At 52.8% G+C, this 20,392-nt stretch overlaps 1 protein-coding gene across 2 annotated transcripts in view; it reads right to left on the reverse strand.

Moving 5' to 3' along the window:
• RFTN1 (raftlin, lipid raft linker 1) overlaps positions 1-20,392 on the reverse strand; it is a 228,637-nt gene that overhangs the window by 35,277 nt on the left and 172,968 nt on the right. For both annotated transcript variants that reach the window (XM_056129331.1, XM_056129332.1), the window contains exons 6-7: positions 15,034-15,237; positions 1,639-1,754 (exon numbers count right to left, since the gene is read on the reverse strand). In XM_056129331.1, the coding sequence (XP_055985306.1) occupies positions 1,639-1,754; positions 15,034-15,237 (320 nt within the window). The remainder of the gene's footprint in view (positions 1-1,638; positions 1,755-15,033; positions 15,238-20,392) is intronic.

Here is a 20,392-nt window from a genome sequence, read left to right on the forward strand (position 1 = left end):
GTGAGGTGATGGTTCAGGTTCTTTCCAAAGAGCAGCAGACCCTTCCCTCCCCTCTCCCCCCCCAATAACGCCAACTCCGTGTTCTGTCAGAGCCTTCTCTAGAGCACTCAGAAATTTACCCTTCTGCACACCAATCCCTGCTTCCTTCCTTCACACTTCATGTGCCTGGGCACACTCATTAAGAAGGTCCCTTAGCTGATTCTCAAGAAATTATAACTTGATCTCCCATTTGACCCAGCAATACCACTCCTGGGAATATATCCCAGAGAGGCAAAAATGTATAGTCGAAGTGACATCTGCAGTTGTTTGTTCATTGCAGCACTCTTTACAATAGCCAGAATCTGGAAAAAACCTGAGTTCCCAAGAACAGATGACTGGTTAAAGAAACTTTGGTACATTTACACAATGGAGTACTATGTAGCTGTTAGAAAAGACGAAGTCATGAAATTTACATACAAGTTGGACTACATGGAAAGTATCATGTTAAGCGAAATGAGTCAGAAAGAGCGGGATAGACACAGAAAGACTGCATTCATCTGGGGAACATAAAGTAACAAAATGGGAGACTAACACCCAGAAGTGGCCGAGATTAGTACCAGGAATTTTGCTCCATGACTTGGAGGCCAGCCACACGTGCTAGGGGAAAAGGAAGCACAGATAGAGAAGGGAGCACCAAATAAAGGGTGTTGGGAGGATCCTCCCAGGGTGGGAGAAGCATGCTGAAAGTAGACTATAGACCAAACATGATTGCCACTCAATGCCTCTCTTGCAAACCACAGGACCCAAAAGGAGAGAGAGAGAGAGAGAGAGAGAGAGAGAGAGAGAGAGAGAGAACAAAAGGGAATGCCCTGCCACAGAGGCAGGGGGGGATGGGGGGGATGGGGGGTGGAAGGGATGCTGGGACCCGTGGTGGTGGAGGATGGGCGCTGGTGGAGGATGGGTACTTGATCACTGTATAACTGAAACCCAAGCACAAAAATTTGTAAGTCCATAACTGTACCTCATGGTGTTTCACTAATAAGAAAGAAAGAAAGAAAGAAAGAAAGAAAGAAAGAAAGAAAGAAAGAAAGTCCCTTAGCCAGAGAAACACCTTTGCAAGGGCCCTGGGTCTCCTCTGAGGAAGCCCTCCGCCCCGTGTGCCATGCTTCTCCGAGGCAACCTCAGCACAGAATGTGAAGCCCTCGGCGTACGACCTAAGCTTGGCGGGCCTCAGTTTCCCCATCCATAAAAGGCCCCGAGGGACTTACCTGGTAGGCTTCTCGTGGAAAGTGAAGAGGGTGGTGGGCTGCGCTTCCCTTTCCAGACACCAGGTAGAAGGGGTTAGAGGGTCTAACGCTAAAAACTGTTCTATCTCCGAGGCCGCTCACGTCCCTTGGACTTTTCGGGAATGAAAGAAGAATCTTACCCCGGAGGGATACACACACTGCTTTTCTAACAGGGAGGGGAAAGTGAGGCACACTCCCCAAGTCGGGGAGAGGGGTGGAAGAGTAGGAGTGTGAGGAGAGAGGGAAGGGGTTCTCCTCCAAGCTCCACAGACTTTGGCGGGGAGGAGATAAGTGGCCCCCCAGGCCAGAGCGAGAGGGCGGCTAGAACACTCATGGTCAGACAGAAGCTGCCCCGCTGCCAATCTGCACTTACTTCCAGAATGGTCCATTGTTCGACAACAATAGCATCATAGCCCTGCGTGGTTTTGCTATCTTCTGTGGAAACAGCTTCAAAGATGAAAACTCCATCTGTCAAGCCATGTAAGGAATCTGTGGGAATTAAAAAAAAAAAGAAGAAAAAAAAGGAGGGGTATGGTTTCTGGAAACCGTCTGTGTCAGAAGCCGTACAAGCAGCAAAAATTTTCACTGCATTCATTAATAATCCTAATCAGAACATCTTTTCAGCATGTTAATTAAAGAAGGCACACACAACCCCTGAGTCTAGCCCCCTCAGAATGAATGAGACTAATTTACCTCGCCGTTTTGAATAATATCCTTGATTTTATGAGCCCAAATTTCATTGTTAGCAATCACCATCTGATTTCACGCGTTTACCTTCCTCTGCACGCGGCAACGTCAGGAGGCACCAGGGGAGAACGGATTCCGAGGAAAACACAGCCATTTAGCAACGGTTTTCAGAAGAAAACTATATTTAGGTAAAGGAGACTTCTTGGTTTTTGGGATAATTTTTTTTGGGGGGGGGAGGCAGGGGGAGTCGGGACGCCCCAGCTCTGTGCTTGCTGCCACCTTTCGAGGTGGTGATTTCTAAAGATGGGAGGATGTGGGTTGCTGGAGAAACAGCCCTTGAGGGGGCCGAGCCCCACCAGACTGACCCCGGAAAATGTTATGGTGGGCACGGCTCTCTGGGCACCAGCCCTGAGTTCCGCATGATTCAGCAGAGGGGCTGAGGATGTGAAACTGCGGGGCAGCCTGGCTCTACTGAAGGAACCAAAGGACAGAGACGGGTGTCCTGCTCCCCACAGTGGGGTGGAAGGTCCCCAAATCCCTCAGAGTGCCCAGATCAGAGACTGTGGGAGAGAGGAACGGGAATGCACAGTGTGTGTGTGTGTGTGTGTGTGTGTGTGTGTGTGTGTGTGTGTGTGATCTGGGTCTGTCACGGAGACCGGTGAGACCCCTTTCAGAGACTCAGCCTTCCCATCTGTGAAGTGGGTCATCCAGAAACCCTTCCCCTGCCTAGGTCCTTTCATTACCAATCGCTGCAACAGCTGGGCTCCCTGCCTGTCCCCATTCACAGGTCAGGGCTCTAAATTCCCGAAGGACTGAATGTGGAGCCTGAATGTGGCACTAAGGGAGGTAGATGAGGGGCTGGAGCAATAGCACAGCGGGTAGGACGTTTGCCTTGCACGTGGACGACCCGGGTTCAATTCCCAGCATCCCATATGGTCCCCTAGCACCACGAAGGATAATTCCTGAGTGCAGAGCCAGGAGTAACCCCTGTGCATCGCCGGGTGTGACACAAAAAGCCAAAAAAAAAAAAAAAGGAGGTAGGTGACTGGTAAAATAGGGTCGTACGAGTAGGCCTGATTCCACGGGACTAAAGTTCTTCTGAAGGGAAGAAGTGGGAGACACTACAGTGGTGAGGGCTGAGGCGTCCAACTCCGGTTCCATCACATTGTTCCCCAAGCACTGTCCCCTGCAGCCCCAGAGGCTGCAAGGACCTGCTTGAGCCGCATCCCACCCTCTAGGCCCGTTCCTTTTTCTGTCTTTTCTCTGGGTTGGGGGATATCACATCTAGCCGTGCTTGGGGCTTATTCCTGGCTCTGGAGTTGGGGTCACTCCCGTCGGGGCTAGGGACCAGATGGGGTTCCAGGGATGAGACCCACGTCAGCTGTGCACAAGGCAAGCATCTGATCTGTTGTACTATCCTTCCAGCCTCTCAGGTCCTTTAACTGAACCGCTGATCTGGCTGCATGAGACTCACCAGTTACCCCACCCCACCTTCTGAGTATCTCTTGGGAGACTCCCCAAAATGGAGGAGGAAGAGATATCAGGGGATACAGCGAGTGCCCGCTAGTTAGCAAGAGTTCTGCCCGAAAACAAACTTTCCAGCGCCTTGATCTAGCATTTCAGTGCCTGAACAATGCGAAAATAAAGGTCTTGCCCAAGCCCTTTAGTCTGGGTTTTTTTTTTTTTTTTTTGCTACAACAGCCTGACTAGAGTGACCCATGTAGGATGTATATTTAGTGATAAACCACTTTGATTTTAGCAGGATAATTTCCATCATGTATTTTCCTCCCCCCTCTGCCCCATCCTCCTAGCAAAGGAAGGAGACAGATTCAGAAAGTCACAAAGTCCCCCAAACCACACAAGGGGTCCACGGAACTGCCAGTACTGTGCAAGAGACAGGAACAAGGATGAACACGGAAATTGAGAGATCATCTTTAGTCTCTGTCTGCTGACAGCCCTCCCACACCAGATCCACGGCCATCAGCATGCAAAAAAACAAAACGACTGACAGCATAAAAAAATCAATAAAGCAAGGGTTAAAAACACTAAAATAGAAAGAGTTCAAAGGGCTGAGTGCATGCTGGAGGCCTAGGTTTGATCCCTTGCACTTCAGGGGCACCCTAAGCACCCCTGGGAGCGAGCCCAGAGCACAGAGGTGAGGGGACTCCCCGGCACCACCAGATGTGACCCCGAAGGCGCCCCAATATTAGAACACCATTAGAAAAGAACCGTCAAGAATAATTAACGCATGCATCCTCTTCCTCTCGACGACCACTAAATATGTGGGGGAAAATTCAAATAATAACCGTTTTAATTTCACAGGCAAATGTTGAACAAGAAACGGTCGCCTCCGGTAAGGATGAAATGAGAACAGGGCTAAGAAAATCCTAACTGCACTTCTTCCATGCCGGGGGCAATCCTATGCGGTCTCGAGAGCCCAAACCAAGTTCATTCTCTTTGACCCAGATATCCTGCCTCTCATGGTCTCCCCTGAGACAGGAACCCCCAGCGCAGTGCTTCTCTGCCAGCCTCTTTGTCAGATTACTTACAAATATCAGTCGGCTCCCAAACCCTCATATTCAGCTACAGAAAAGCTGGGTATGGCGACACCGTGACTCACCTTGGCTACACAGTGTGTGGAAGTTTCTTTAAGGAGCATGGCAAACGTTAAGGAAATATGCGACATGCTCCCTGCGGTGATGAGTGGCAGAACTCAGGATAATTTGGATTTTCCGTGACAGTAAATTATCACTGTTTTATGCTGTGAGGGTAATTTCTGAAACACGGGACCCTTACGCCTAAGTGTCATCCAATCTGACTAGAAATGCCCAATTTCAAACCCAACCCCTGGGGTTTAATCAATATCCCGCTCCAGTTTCTTCCCGACTTCCTGTCTGAGAGGCTGGCATCAAACTGGCACCCGTGGAAGGGCGGAACTTGCCCCTCTCATGGGCTCTGAGAAAAGTTTCCCCAAGTGTGTGTCTATCACCCTGCCACCCCTGCCACCCCTGCCTCCCCCGACAGAGGTGACTGAGGAGAAACGGAACTGCTCCTCGGCTAAATCCCACTGCAAACACTTGGAGGGGGTGATCCAGTCAGCTCACTTGTATGGTACCTGTCGGTAGACACTGCAGGTCCATCAGGAGGCCAGACCCCAGTAGGGGTGCCCCCGGGAGTCCCTCAGAATCAAGAGAGGGACCCGAAGATACTCACTGAGTCCTTCAGCATGTTATCAGCTCAGCCCACATTCCTCCAGGCTTCTCAAAATAGGTCAAATCTAACACAGCAAGTTTCCCCATGGAAAACAGCAAGGCTCTTTAAATAAACCCACCCCGTGCTTTAAGTCTGAGGGCACCCGATTCTACACAAATGAGAAAGGCCTCAAGCAACAGGGCTGTCCTGCACTGCTGAGCACCAGAAGGACAGAAGGTGCAGTGGCCCATCTGGACAATTGCCCAGAGGGTTCCTGTGGGCAGCGGACGAAGACCCGGCCACGTCGGGGGTTGTCGAGGAAGGTCCCGTGCACCACCCTCCTCCCAGCGTCTGCCTCTCAGCCTGTGGTTCTGCTCTTCTGAATCTCAAGTGCTGATTTACCTACTTATCCAAGGAAGCAAGTTTAGAACAGCTGTCAGAACCTGGTCATCTGTAACAGTGGAAGAGCCAATGAAGCACAGAAAGCAGACAGCTGGGTTTTTCCTCGGCCCCTTGTTTTGACGGCCGCGTCCACTCACTCCCCATCTCATTTCCCTCCACAGAGCAGCCTGGAGGTGATGTGCACTGGGCTGGGTATAAATAGTTCCATCATGGGGCGAAGGCGCCGGATGGAGAAAGGTTACATTGCCCTCCATGGCTGGGAAACACTCCATTATCGCTGCATTTTTTATGAAAGGAAAGATGCTTCCCTACTGTGCACCAAAAGCCATTTGCCCTGGTAAGTATATAAATATTTGATGCTGGCCTTTGGGTAAAAGGCCACGTACCGTCCCAAGCTTATGATTTACAGGAAGGATGTGGGGAAAGGAGATTTACCCGATGATCCCGAGAGGGAAATTCTGCGAGACAAGTGCTCTTCCCCTGAGGGTTTCCAGGACACTTAGACTGTGGAGCTCCACACTGTCCCCAGGGGCTGGACATCCACATGCAGCCTCAATGAGCCCAAGGGACTGGGCTCAGGGCGGGGGACTTAACTCTGTGGGACTAAAACAAGGTGGTACATGCACTTTTATTTGGGGGAGGAGGGGTGGGCCACACCAGCCTGTGTTCAGGGATGACTCCTGTTTCTGTGTTCAGGTCTCTCACTCCTGGCTTCTGTGCTCAGGACTCACTCCTGACTCTCTGCTCAAGGTTCACTCCTGACTCTGTGCTCAGGTCTCAATTCTGGCTCTGTGCTCAGGGCTCACTCCTGCCTCTGTGCTCAGGACTCACTCCTGGCTCTATGCTTAGGGATTACTCCTGGCTCTGTGTTCAGGGCTCACTCCTGGCTCTGTTCTCAGGGCTCACTCCTGCCTCTGTGCTCAGGGCTCACTCCTGCCTCTGTGCTCAGGGATCATACCCAGTGGTGCAGTAGCAGGGACTGAACTGGGGTAGGCACATGCAAGGCAAGCATCTTATCCCTTATGCAATTCCTCTGGTCCCATTTTTCTTGATTATCGCTGTTGTTCTGTTTGGGGGCGACACTCAGCAGGGCTCCGGGCTTACTCTTGGCTCTCTCAGGGAGCACTTCTTGTGAGTTTAGGTGACCGTATGGGGTGCTGGGGATTAAAGCTGGGTCAGCCACATAAGAAAAGCACTGCTGTACTATGGCTCTGGCCCTTCCTCTTTTTCTTTTTCTTTTTTCCCCAATTTTAAATATTAGATGGGACTAAGCTGTCCGTACTGGGGTTGCTGGCCTCACTACTCTTCTTCTTTTTTTTTTTCAATTTTTTTTAGTGAAACACCATGAGGTACAGTTGTAGACTTACAAATTTTTGTGCTTGGGTTTCAGTTATACAATGATCGAGTACCCATCCCTCCACCAGTGCCCATTCCCCACCTCCAATGCTCCCAGCATCCCTCCTACCCCCACCCCCCATCCCACCCCACCCCTGTGGCAGGGAATTCCCTTTTGTTCTCTCTCTCCTTTTGGGTGCTGTGGTTTGCAAATAAGGCATTGAGTGGCAATCATGTTCGGTCTATAGTCTACTTTCAGCATGCATTTTCCATCCTGGGAGGATCCTCCCAACACCCTTTACTTGGTACTCCCCTCTCTGAGCTGCCTTTTCCCGTAGCATGTGCGGCTGGCCTCCAAGCCATGGAGTGAACGTCCTGGTACCTATCTCAGCTATTCTTGGGTGTTAGTCTCCCATTTTGTTACTTCATATTCCCCAGATGAATGCAATCTTTCTATGTCTGCCCTCTCTTTCTGACCCATTTCACTTAGCATGGTACTTTCCATGTAGTACCACTTGTATGTAAATTTTATGACTTCATCTTTTCTAACAGCTGCATAGTACTCCATTGTGTAGATGTACCAAAGTTTCTTTAACCAGTCATCTGTTCTCAGGCACTTGGGTTTTTTCCAGATTTTGGCTATTGTGAATCTCACTACTCTTCTTTCTTCCCATTCTGCACGGTGCCCTCAGCACCATCGTGGGTCCAGGATCGGCACCTACCATTGGCACAGCCACAAGGACGAATATGGTCCTACTAAAGTATAGTTTCTGACTGCCGGGAAGTCAGTGTTGGTTCCATCCCGGAAGAAGGTGCAGCCCTGCTCGCCATCACGCTGCAGTGAACCCACTGATGCCAACATGGGAACAAGCAAGCTTCTCCTTTTCTCTCCGTGGGAGCTCTCCAGGCAGTGCTCCGAGCGTGGCTTCCTTCCTGCATGCTTGGTGCAAATGGGCCAGCCCTCTGAGCCTGTCTTCTGAAGCGGGGGGTCGCCACTATGAATGTGGGAGCATCGCATAATGCTGGGCAGCAGGACTGCAGGATCCCCAGCCAAAACTCAGTTCAAAGCCAACCTCACTGAGCATCCTGGCTGCTCTGAAGCGGAAGCCAGGCTTGGTGGCACGAGGCCCAACAGTTCTGGAGACACTGTGTTCGGTGAGAACCACCAGCACCCTCTTCTTCCCCCTGTTTACCCCACCCCTGTCCCCTAGCTGTAGGGAGTTGCTGCTGATGCAAGACCCCAACATCAGCTTCTTATCGTCACCAGCACTCCTGGGCATCATCCTGAAACCTTTCTTGGCCCCTCCTGTACACGGGTCCTGGAGCGGCCCCGGTGCCTGCAGGTCTGTCTGTTTAAATACAGCGCCTCCCTACGCTGTGTGACATTGGGACATCTTCACAGGTGCTCCTGGCACACACAAGGCACTGGAGCCTGTGCTCTGGGCCATTATGGGTGGGATAAAGGCTAAGAGCCATTTGGGTTGGGCCAAGACCAGATTCTTTTCAGAGGAGAGGGCCGGAGTGGGCTGGGGAGGGCAGGAGAGGGGTAGGGAGGGCCGGAGAGGGGGCAGGGAGGGCAGGGGAGGGGCAGGGAGGGCAGAAGAGGGTAGGAGAGGGGCAGGGAAGGCAGGGGAGGGACAGGGAGGGCAGAAGAGGGTAGGAGAGGGGCAGGGAGGGCAGTGGAAGGCAGGAAGGGAAGGGGAGGGCAGGGAGGGGAGGGGAGGGGCAGGGAGGGCAGGAGAGGGGCAGGGAGGGCAGGGGAGGGGCAAGGAGGGCAGGAGAGGGGCAGGGAGGGCAGGAGAGGGGCAGGCAGGGCAGGAGAGGGGCAGGGAGGGGAGGGCAGGGGCAGGGAGGGCAGGAGAGAGGCAGAGAGGTCAGGGGAGGGGCAGGGAGGGCATTAGAGGGGCAGGAGAGGGTAGGAGAGGGGCAGGGAGGGCAGGAGAGAGGCAGGGAGGGCAGGGGAGGGGCAGGGAGGGTAGGAGAGAGGCAGGGAGGGCAGGAGAGGGGCAGGGAGGGCAGGGGAGGGGCAGGGAGGGCAGGAGAGAGGCAGGGAGGGCAGGGGAGGGGCAGGGAGGGCAGGAGAGAGGCAGGGAGGGCAGGAGAGGGGCAGGGAGGGCAAGGGAGGGGCAGGGAGGGCAGGAGAGAGGCAGGGAGGGCAGGGGAGGGGCAGGGTGGTCAGGAGAGGGTAGAAGAAGGGCAGGGAGGGGAGGAGGGGGCAGGAATGAGCAGGAGTGGTCTGGAGAGGGCAGGAGAGGGCCAGGCTTCAGAGACTTGCCCAGCAAGTGGCCAGCCCAGCTTCAATCCCCAGCACCACTGGATGTGGCACACCCTCCCCTCGAACACATACAGGATGAATAAGAATGGAGGGACGTGGAGGCCGCCCATGTCCCCGGGGTGACCATTGCATGGGCTCAATGTTCTCTGGTCACACGTGCGTGTTCTATGGAGGCCTCAGAACTCAATGCCACTGTTTTTGGTGGGGGAGGGGGAGCAGAGACAGGAGAAATGAGAGAAAGGAGACACGTGCCACCAGGGAGGAGCGCTGCAGACTGGCCCCTGAGCGGGAAGGGGCTGTTCAGGGGCAGCGAAATCTCTCCGGGCAAGAGACGTGAGCACATGTGGGCCCGCGGTGCTGCTGTGGCGGGACCCGGGGACCGACACTTGGTGCCTAGGTCCCTGCTGATGGCATGAGGACACGGAATATGGCAGATAAAAGGGGACATTCTTTACTTTGGACAACCTGGCAGGTTACCGAATGTGACCTGCCCACACGGCAGAGTCTGGCAAACTCCCCGTGGTGTACCCAATATGCCAAATACCAGTAACAATGATGGGTCTCATTCTCCTAAAGAGCCTTGAATATAGCACTTTCTATAGTCTCAGGGCTAGGATGAAGGAGACGTTACTGGGGCCTGCTCGAGGCAGTCGACGAATAACAGGATGGTCGTGATCGCGAAAAGGGACAAGAGGACGGACGGGTGGTGGGGAGGGTAGTGGAGCAAGGCAGAGGGGCGAGGAGGAAGTGGGGAGGAAGGAAGGGGAGCGGTTAGTGGGGAAGGGGATGGAGGAGAGGACAGGGAAGGCAAGGGAGGTGGGCAGAGGGAAGGGGAGAGGAGGTGGGGACAAAGGTGAGGAGGTGGGGGAGAGCACGGCTTGGAGGGCAAGGTAGCAACTTGGTAGCCCTGCTCCCTGGTCTCCCCTGAGTCCCAGTGCTGTGCTGCAGAGCAGAGGGTCCCCTTCTGGCCTCTCCCGCCCTCTAGAAGTACAGATCGGGACATTCTCTCACCGGCCGGAGTGTGTCCATGGGCCCATCCGTCCTGCAGAGTGACCAGCTTCCTGACTCAGGACCTTGCCATTCCCCCATGGGACCCCAGAGTGCCCCTCCTGAGGACCTCATCTTTGTCCGACCCCAGCCCCGCTCCTCCTCCCCCTGCCCACACCTGCCCTCTGTGTCCCCTGTCCACACTCTATGCAGGACTGCAACAGTACCCTCGGTCAATGGCCAGGACTTCTGCCTCCGTGTCCACAGGCGTCATGCAGTGCTACCAACAGTGCCTGCTTCCCTGGCTGTCCCTTTGTCACCAAGGTTATGAGTCACCCGGGAGCTCATGGGGGCCCCTGAATCCAGAGCAGCCACTCAAATGTGAGTATGAGCTCCGTGTCCTCGGGGTGGAGGTGGGGGTGGGAGTAAAGTCTCGAAAATTGAAGCTGGAGTTTTTTGGGGGAGGATTTGGGGGTCACATCTGGTGGTGCTCCGGGGTTACTCCTGGCTTTGCACTCAGGAACTACTCCTGATGGTGTTCGGGGTGCTGAGTATCAAACCTGGTTGCCCAGATGCAGGGCAAGTATCCTGGCCGCTGTACTGTCTATTACTCCCGCCCCAGAAGCTGGAGTCTTAACCGGGCAATTTAAGCTACCGCGTCACCGAGTCTGTGGGACAACCTTCCAAGCTGCAGAAAGACTGTGACACAAAAATCACGTCAAAGTGGAAGCTGTGGCTCTTCCAGATAGCACAAGACTTCAAAGACTTGCTGTGGGTTATCGTAAGGTCACTGACTATCAGAAACAGGTTCCTCCAATCAGAATATTAGCAAGTTTTCTTAATTCTGGAAATGTATGTAAGTCTATAGTGTCCCCGGCCACAGGACAGGCTTTTCCTGGGGCATAGATACCCTCACTCAGTGAAGCGCCCCCCCGCCCCCCCACCACACTGTCCCCTATCAGAAACCTCAGAGTGAAACCTGTTCGCATCCTGCAATATTTGAATTCATTTTGATTGGAGTATCCCAGAGCCATGCTGGACTCTGGATGGGGCCTCCGTACACGGAGATGTCCCTGCCCGCAGCGCTGGCCATGCAGGACATTTGTCCTGCTCTGTTCCAGATAGGAAGGCCAATGTCACACCATGAGGCCAAGGGTGCCTCGAGCAGCATTGCCAAGACTGCAGGCAATTCTGAAGTAACGACCACCATGAGCGGTGAGTCTGGGTGGGAGAATGGGTCAGGGGACAAGAAGATCAGCCTTGGTTTTCATGGCCACCAGAGCCAGAGTCGAAGAAGGACATGGGGTGCTCTTCTGGGGCTCAGCCTGATGTGCTGGGGTATAAAAACGTGCTTCCTTTTTTTTTTTCCTTTTTGGGTCACACCTGGCTTTTGCACAGGAGTTACTACTGGCTCGTGTACTCAGAAATTACTCCTGGAGGTGCTTGGGGGACTATATGGGATGCCCGGATTTGAACCCAGGTTGGCAGTGTGCAAGGCTAATGCCCTACCTGCTGACTATCACTCCAGCCCCCCAAAGTGCTTCCTTTTGAGGCTTCACCTTTTCCTGGTAGGGGTGGGGGCAAATGACCAGCAACTGCTGGCATAGCTGCTCCCCCAGCCTCTCTGTACATCATTACGATGTTGCTAAGGAAGCCAGAGAGATAGTACAGCACGCAGGGCACTTGCCTTGCATGTGGCCCATCTGGGTTTGGTCCCTGGCACTACATATGGTCCCCTGAGCATTGCTAATAGTGATCCCTGAAAGCGGGGCCAGGAGTAAGCCCTGAGCACAGGCGAGTATGGCCCAAAACCTTAAAAAGAAATGTTGCATGGGGCTGGAGTGATAGCACAGTGGGTAGGGCATTTGCCTTGCATGTGGCCGACCCAGGTTCAATTCCCGGCACCCCATGTGGTCCCCTGAGCACCGCCAGGAGTAATTCCTGAGTGCAAAGCCAGGAGTAACCCTTGAGCATCTCCGGGTGTGACCCAAAAAGCAAAAAAAAAAAAAAAAAAAAAGTTGCAGGGCCGGAGCGGATAGCACAGTGAGTGGGTAGGGCATTTGCCTTGCACGTGGCTGACCCAGGTTCAATCCCCGACATTCCATATAGTCCCCTGAGCACTGTCAGGAGTGATTCCTGAGTGCAGAGCCAGGAGTAACCCTTGAGCATTGCTGGGTGTGACCCAAAAAGCAAATAATAATAATAATAATAAATGTTGCTACTGGGGCCAAAGAGAGAGTCCAGAGGGTACGATGTGTGCCGTGCACCTACTTTGTCTTGAGAGGGTCACCCCCTGTGGTATTCAGAGCCAACTCCTGGATCTGTGCTCTCGAATCATTCCCTGAGTGCTTGAGGAGTCACATATGGTGCTGGAGAGTGAATTCGGGTTGGCTGCACGCGAGGCAAGTGCCTTTGCACCCAGTTTGACCCTGGCACCAGATGGTCTCCTGAATTGGTCCCAGTAATCTCAGGCCCTCAAATGGAATCCTTCTCCTAGTTGGCCAAGAACTGCAAGTATGCCGCCTGGGTTCCCTGAGCACCGTTTAGGAGATGGAAAAAAAAAAGTGTATCGAGGGCCAGAGAGATTGTTCCAGATGACGGCACCTGCCTTGCATGTGAACCCAGTTTGAGCTTCAGTGCAGGATCTCCTAAGCACACCAGGAGTGAGCCCGGAGCACAGGACCACCAGAAATAGCCCCCAAGGGCCCCCAAACAGTTCACCCACTCCCCCAAATTAGGGAAGCTCTCAACAGGTGGGGAAAAAAATAAAGACGATACAACTCTGTACCCTTTCCCCAGGGAGAGATGGAAAATTGCACTAGCCTGACAGAGCCTCCATGAGCACTGGGAAGAGAGCAAAATAACCATGTGGCTCCGCCACACCCCACAGCTGCTGCTGGTGCTATCTACATCGGCCCAAGCATGCACAGCCCCTGGGGTTTCAGGGTACATCTCAAACCAAACCAGGACCATCTCTGACTTCAAGGGGCTTTGCAGGTCCTGCAGGGAGGCCACTGGCAGTGAGAAGCCAATGATCTTCACAAATAGTCAGGGAATTAGTCAGGAAATTGAAAAACTGCGTCATCCCATCATTCCATCAGCTACCCCGGGCTCTTTAGATCAGTGAAAATTCCAAGCATCGTCAAGTTTGGCTCGTCAGTCACCCTGGTCACTTTCCAAGGATTCAGCACCAGGCTGGTGGCTCCCATAATGGATAGCAGAGACAGAGAATGTCCTACCAAAGGCAGAAACTTCTGCTGGACAGCACCACTGCAGGTGCCAACTGTCTTGTTAGTGATCCGTCCCAACTCCTGTACAGTGCCAGCCGCTGCCCACTGATCACGCCACCCTTCATTACACTCAGATCACCAGGAGGACTTGCACCCAGAACTAAACCTGGTGCTGTATCAGTGTCCAAGGCCTGGGGGGCAGGGGGGAAGGGAACGTGAAGGAGAAGGAGGTGTGTGTGTGTGACTCTAAAACCACTGTCTTTTTTTTCTTTCATTTTTAAAATTTTTAAATGAAACACCCTGAGATTCAATTACAGACTTACACACTTTCATGATTTCATTTCAATCACACAATGATCGAGTACCCATCCCTCCACTAGTGCCCATTCTCCACCACCAATGTTCCCAGTATCCCTCCCACCACCCCCATCCCATCCCCCCCACCCCACCTCTGTGGCAGGCACATTTCCTTTTACTCTCTCTCTTCTTTGGGGTGTTATGGTTTGCAATATAGGTAATAAGTGGCCATTATGTTCCGTCTATAGTCTACTTTCAGCACGCATCTCCCATCCCGAGTGAGCCCTCCAAGCATCCTTTGCTTGGTGGTCCCTTCTCTATCTGAGCTGCCTTTTCTCCCAGCATGTAAGGCACGGCTTTCAAGCTGTGGAACGATCCTCCTGGTCCTTATTTCTACTATCCTTGGGTGTTAGTCCCCCATGATGTTACTTTATATTCCACAAAAATGAGTGCAGTCAGACCACTGTCTCAATCTTAAAAGTTGGCTGCAAATAAAACAGAACACAAACAAATGCTGTTCCTGACTCCGCTCCTTTGTGGAGAGAAATTGCTCAACTCCCAAGCCACGAGGCTGGCGATGCCCCCTGCCAGGTCTTGCTGGGATCAGCAAGTTTGGTGTTGCACTTACTTAGGAATCCCACAGCTACCAGCCCTTAGGAACCACACGCGCTGGCAGGCTGGCCCGCTGCCCTCTCTGCTTCCCAGACTGACTCTGAGCACCTGGGTGTGAACCCTGAGCGCTTTCTTCACTTGGCACTCCTGCCCACTCAGGGGTGGGGATGGGGGTGCGGGGACATTCTGCCTTCCAACCGCCGGCGCGATGCCTCGGTGCGAGCCCCGGGAGATAACCCATAATTGGGGAGGGAGTCCTGGGGAGCCACAAGACCCAGAAACAGTGTGCATCCCTGTGGAGCCTGCAGAAACCAGGCTGTTCAATTCACTTCTCTGCTGTTAATTCCAAGGTGCTGCTACTGCGACTTCAAACTGTAATAGTGTCTATAAACAATTTGCACTTTCCGAGAGGCACGGTCCCAGGGGGTAATTAACTAACCCAGGGAACCATCTCTCTAAAAGCCTTTAAAAGCAACACAGATTGAGGCCACCATCCCAGGAAACAGAAAAATCCTCTCTCCCTCCCTCTCTTCCTCTGCGGTTTCAGAAGCTACCTGGCTGGACTATTAGGCTTGGCATGAGCCCTAGGTCGTGGGTCTTCTGGAAAGTTCCTCGAGAGGTCTCGCTTCGACAGCAAACACAGTCTCTCCTAGAGCTGTGAAGCATTTGTGCTGAAGGGGGCAGGCTCGAAAGATGGGCTGAGGTGACAAGAGGGAGGAGCAGGGACCACCAGGGGCTGCGCCTCACTTACCGTTGACTGATCCCAGGTAGAAGACCGAGTTCACCAGCACGCCACCTTTCCGGAAGTGGTCGCTCATGTGCTCCAGCCAGTTGGCATCCAGGCTGCTCACCGTCTGGCCATTCCTGGAGACCCGCAGGGGGATGGTGACGGGGTAGTACTGGCGGGCCTTCTGCTGGCTCTTCGGTTTGTTGAACAGGGCAAAGATCTCCATCTCTGTTGGGGTTTATCAACAGGGTGGGGGAGAAGAGGGGAAATGATGAGTTACGCCGCCCTTGCTGGGTCTCATCTAAAGAGATTACTCCAGATTACTAGGAGATCTGCTCAAGGGTGGGATCCCAACAAGGGTGTGTTCTTCCTTCAGTTAGTAATCTATTTAAATAGTTGTAATAAATCTACTTCTAATATTTCTAGCAGTGTCATTCTGTATGAGCACAGTAAGAGATATAAACTTAGTTTGGTTCTTCCTGAGAACATCTCACTACATTCCGCAGTCCTCAGGCCAGGTTAATCTTCCTAGCTCCAGCAGGGTCCTAGTCTCGTCGTTACTTACTTTTGGATCATGACAGCATTTGTCCATGATCATGCCCTCAATTTATAGTTGAGTATCGTGGCTCTTTGGCCTGGCCCATTTCGATGCCAGGGTAGCTCACTGCTTGCCCTGGGTCCATTCAGCCCCTCGTCGGGACCCTGCTTTTGGGGTGCTAGGAACTAAGGGCAACTGAGTCAAGAAATCAGATGCCCAGGAGTAAATATTATTTGGAGTCAATCAACTCCCAAGTTACAAAGCATAATATTAACTGTCTTCCTGTGTCCATACAGAAAGGGCATTGCTTACAATACAAGTTCAGTGACCTTAGATGGGTGTGACCCGATAAACCTAAGCTACCTGAGGAAGGACAAAAGAGTATTATCCTACAGTGGCCCTCAAGGGTTGAGCTTGAAGCAGGGGGTGTCCGGGGACTTCCCTTTTGGATCTGGCTTCTGAGCAAGAGCTGTGACCTGGGATTAGTTCACCCACTCATAATTATTTGCGAGAAGGACCTGGCACTCATTTCTAAGAATCCGTATCAAAATGTCATTTGGAAACAAGAGCAGGCCTACTGGGCCCGAGTTGTTTTCTCAAAAAAAAAAAAAAAAGTAAATACTGATAAAATTGAAATAAAGTCAATGTGCAGGTGGATGGGGTCTGGGATGGGGTAGGGCAGTGGTTAGGGCACTTACCTGGCATGTGTCTGAGCTGGGTTTATTCCCAACACTACCTGGTGGACTGAGCATTGCTAAGTGCAACCCTGGAGGTCCCCCACACAGCTCGGTGGTGTCCCCAGCACCCACCACAGGGCATGAGCAGAAGCACATTTGTGGGTCCTTGCATTGAAGGAACGACCTAACAAGCTGAGAACCACTGGGGACCCCCTAGGCCTCTTTGAGAGCCCCACTGAAACCCCCCTGAAACACCATGATCATCCTGGGGTACTTGTACACCCCATCCCTATTTATAAACTGCGGTGATGTTTCCTGGGGCTGAACCCACACTACTTACTCAAGTGTATCAAAAAATACATCATTGATATAAATGTGTTCCCGTAAACGAGGGTTTCTGCCTGGAGTGGTCAGCTACTCCAGCAGCCAGGCAGGCACTGGGCTTCTCCAGGGTTGCATTTATAGCTCGGTGCTTCAACAATCAATACTCACTGCCCCCCACCGGCTCCCCCGCGCCGGTCGGTCGTACGTGCTGCCAGCCATGAGCAAGCTGCAGCCGCCTCCGGGAGCGAATACCTGGAATTTCAATCTAAGTCCGAAGGTCTATTTTTGTGTTCCTCATTGAGTCAAGCAATCAAGAGTTCACCCGGCTTCAGCGGCTTTGCTTACACAGACCAGTCAGGAATACGCTTCAGTTTCCAAAAAAGATCTATTTGGATAAGAAGACAATCTCCACCCTTCTTTCAAAGAAATATTTGAAAGGTCATAAACAATGCCTGACACCTGGCCTGGACCCACACTCCAGGGGGGCTGCGTCCCATTTTTCAGGATTTCACAATTCCTGGCAGGAACCAAATATCAGCTGAATTATGACTTTTCTAAACAGACCGACTTTCCTTTATTTAAATAAATGCAGCAAAAAGGGAAACTTAGCCTCGTGACTTGTAAGAGAAACAATGACCACTGGGCCATAAACAGGAGGGAACGATGAGGCACATCAACACCAAATATGTCCATCCATGTCCCAGCTAAAATTATCTCACAGGAGTATTGTATTCAGGGACAAAGGAAGTCCTTCCCCAGCAGCGTCTGAGCAAGCTGTCCAAGGGCCATGGGCAGCAGTGCCAGGCCCTGAGACAGTTACCAGCGGAAGTTCAGCTATCAGGAGAAGCCACTTCCAGGAATCCACTGGAAAGAACCAAAGAGAGAGAAATGTTCCCATCTTCTCCAATTCTTCTGCAGCAGACATCACCTACTCTGGTCCATTCTGTCAAATGGCTTTTCTCCGGGCCCTGGCCTGACCCAGAAGCCAGCTCTAGCCAAGAAATATTTGCATCTGAGAAATCAAGCCTGGGCCCATAGAACTGGCAAACCAGTGCAACTGTTTCATGCCTTCCACTCAATGCCTCTTTTGCAAACCACAACAACCCCAAAGGAGAGAGAGAACAAAAGGGAATGGGGGAATGCTCTGCCACAGAGGCAGGGGCAGATGGGGTGGAGGGGGGGTAGGAGGGATACTGGGATCCGTGGTGGTGGAAAATGGGCACTGGTGGAGGGATGGGTATTGGATCATTGTATAATTGAAACCCAAGCACAAAAATTTGTAAGTCTACAGCTGTACCTCATGGTGTCTCACTAATAAAAATTAAAAAATTAAAAAAAAAAGAAATACAAACTTCAGGACTGGAGTTATGCGGAGAAAGGTATGTAATGGAGTGGAGTCAAGTCAGGCATTGGAGTTGGGTTGGCGGGAAATGGGGCGGGTGTCAGGAGTGAGCTAGAATGATGGGGTGTTTTCAGGTCCTGGTGTTCTCAGGGTTCTTACAAAAGCCAGAGCTACTAAAGGTAAGAGGATAAGCAGTGCTGTATTGGTCCTCAACCTCCTCCGGATTTCTTCAAAAGCAGGTCCTGGAAATTCTGGGTACATGCTGTTTTCTTGGGCAGAAGGAAGGGAGGAGGGATGAGAAGAGGGAAGCCAGGAAAGTCAGTGGAGTGTGAATTCTTCAGCGGCTTACCACTATGACATTAGGGCTCAAGTCATGGAAAACAGAGATGCCAGAGTGACCACAGGTGGGCACACCAAGAGACCAGGAAGTCAGGGTTCTCATTCTTGGTCACTGAGAGTCATTCCTGAGACAGGACATCTGGAGACCTGGGGCCTTCAGGCACACCCTCACTCGAGCGGATACCTGGATAGGAGAGCTGTCCTCTGGTGACCCCAAGAAGGAGGACGAGACACATCTCCGGTGCCAAAACCCATCACAATCAAACCAGACGCAGGCGGGTTATGGAGGGGAAGAATCCCAGCCTGAAGACTCTGTGTGTGTGTGTGTGTGTGTGTGTGTGTGTGTAAGGGAATTGAGAAAGACACGAGGAGGATACTAGGTCAGGATTCCTCACTCATAGGCCCAGCCAAACACAACTTTGCCCCAATAGAATATGAAATAGAGAAAGAAGAAGGTCCAAGGCTGGAGCGATAGTACAGCGGGTAGGGCGTTTGCCGTGCATGTGGCTGACCCGGGTTCGATCCCCAGCATCCCATATGGTCCCCCAAGCACCACTAGGAGTCATTCCTGAGTGCAGAACCAGGAGTAACCCCTAAGCATTGCTGTGTGTGACTCAAAAAGGAAAAAAAAGGAAGAAGAAGGAGGAGGAGGAGGAGGAAGAGGAGCAGGAAGAGAAGAAGGAGAAGGAGGAGGAGGAGGAAGTGAAGAAGGAGAAGCAAGAAGGCAGGGGCGGGGTGGGGGAAGACAGGGCCATCACTGTCCCTCCTCTCCTGCATCTTCCCCAGGGCGGAGACGCCAGCACTGGCATAAACACACGTTCCTGGAAGGAGAGGGAGACACAGGTAGATTCAGGAGCCTCCATGGAGGCACAGGGAGCAGCCTGTGTGCAGCGCACACACTCCCCGGCCCCCATCTCTGCACACAGGCCTCTCACTATGCCCTTGGAAAGCAGCCGGGAGCGGCCATGAAGGGCTCCCATGGTCCCCCGTCCTGGTTCGCAAACACACAGTGCACGCAGAGAGCAGCCCCTGGCGTGCAGAGGTTTTCTCAGCAGCCTGCTGGCTCTGCTGTGACCCTGGCAGGAAGATTTTCCCAGACGTGGGACAGAAAGTCCCAGAGGTGGGGTGGAGGCGTTGCTTCCTGAGAACGTCCTGAGAAGCACTGAAAACTGACCCTCGCACCCAAGCAGCACAGGCCTGAGGACCTTGTATTTCTATTTCTGTCTCTTTCTCGTCCTTCTCCTCCTCCTCCTCCTCCTCTTTCTCTTTCCCCTGACCGAGGCCTCTGCCTTGTCCACTGAGACCCAACTTCCCGGGGAAACATCTGGTCAGAGCAGCTTCAGGGGCCAGACAAGCACCACAAGTGAGCAGAGGAGAGACGCAGCTCTGCAGGGCAGGAGACGGGAGGTTGGTGCTTGGTACTGAGTCCCATGGGTAGTGAGGACTTAGTACAGATGAACCCTGGCCTCGTCCCTGTCAGGAAGCAGGCGGGCCGGACAGCTCCTGGGGTCCCAGGCTGGAGGGACAAAAGGGTTCCTAGTCTGACCCACAGCTTGGGGCTCCCACCGTCAGCTGGGCTGGAAAGCGTCAGTGGATGTCAGGCTTGGCCAGATTGCTGAGCAGGGAGAGCACTGAGGTCTGGGGGTTCTCCTGGGCACCCGAGGACAGGAGAGAAGATGCAAGGCTTGGAGGCTGGATATATGATCCCCAAGGCAGAGTGTGTGCCCTGCAAGCATGGAGCCCCCTTGGTCCCTGGCACTGCACGGCCCCTGAGCACCACCCGTATCACCAGCAGCAAATCCAAAATGAAAATATGGAATTCACGCCCAGAATGAATTCCATATTCATGGAGAGCTCTGGCAGGCAGGAGGCACCGAGAAGCACTGGGCCGTCATGAAGCTCCCCCTGGCTGCCACCAACCATGGGCAGCTCTGGGCCAGGGCAAAGTGTGGGCACAGCTGCACGTGGCTCGGCCCTCTGGACCTACAGGGAGGCTGGCAGCAGCCAAGGGCACACACTTGTCATTCTGAGGGTTCCCCACACCCCCCAGTGCCTCACAGAATATTCCCAGAACTCACTAGAGGGGCCCTTTCATTCAATGCCCACAAGCCTTAAGTGGCTACCCCCCACCTCCCCTGAAATCAAGTTGCTAAGTGGCAAAGC

This window comes from Sorex fumeus, unplaced genomic scaffold (assembly GCF_029834395.1).
Source record: "Sorex fumeus unplaced genomic scaffold, SorFum_2.1 ptg000072l, whole genome shotgun sequence".
Classification (NCBI taxonomy): domain Eukaryota; kingdom Metazoa; phylum Chordata; class Mammalia; order Eulipotyphla; family Soricidae; genus Sorex; species Sorex fumeus.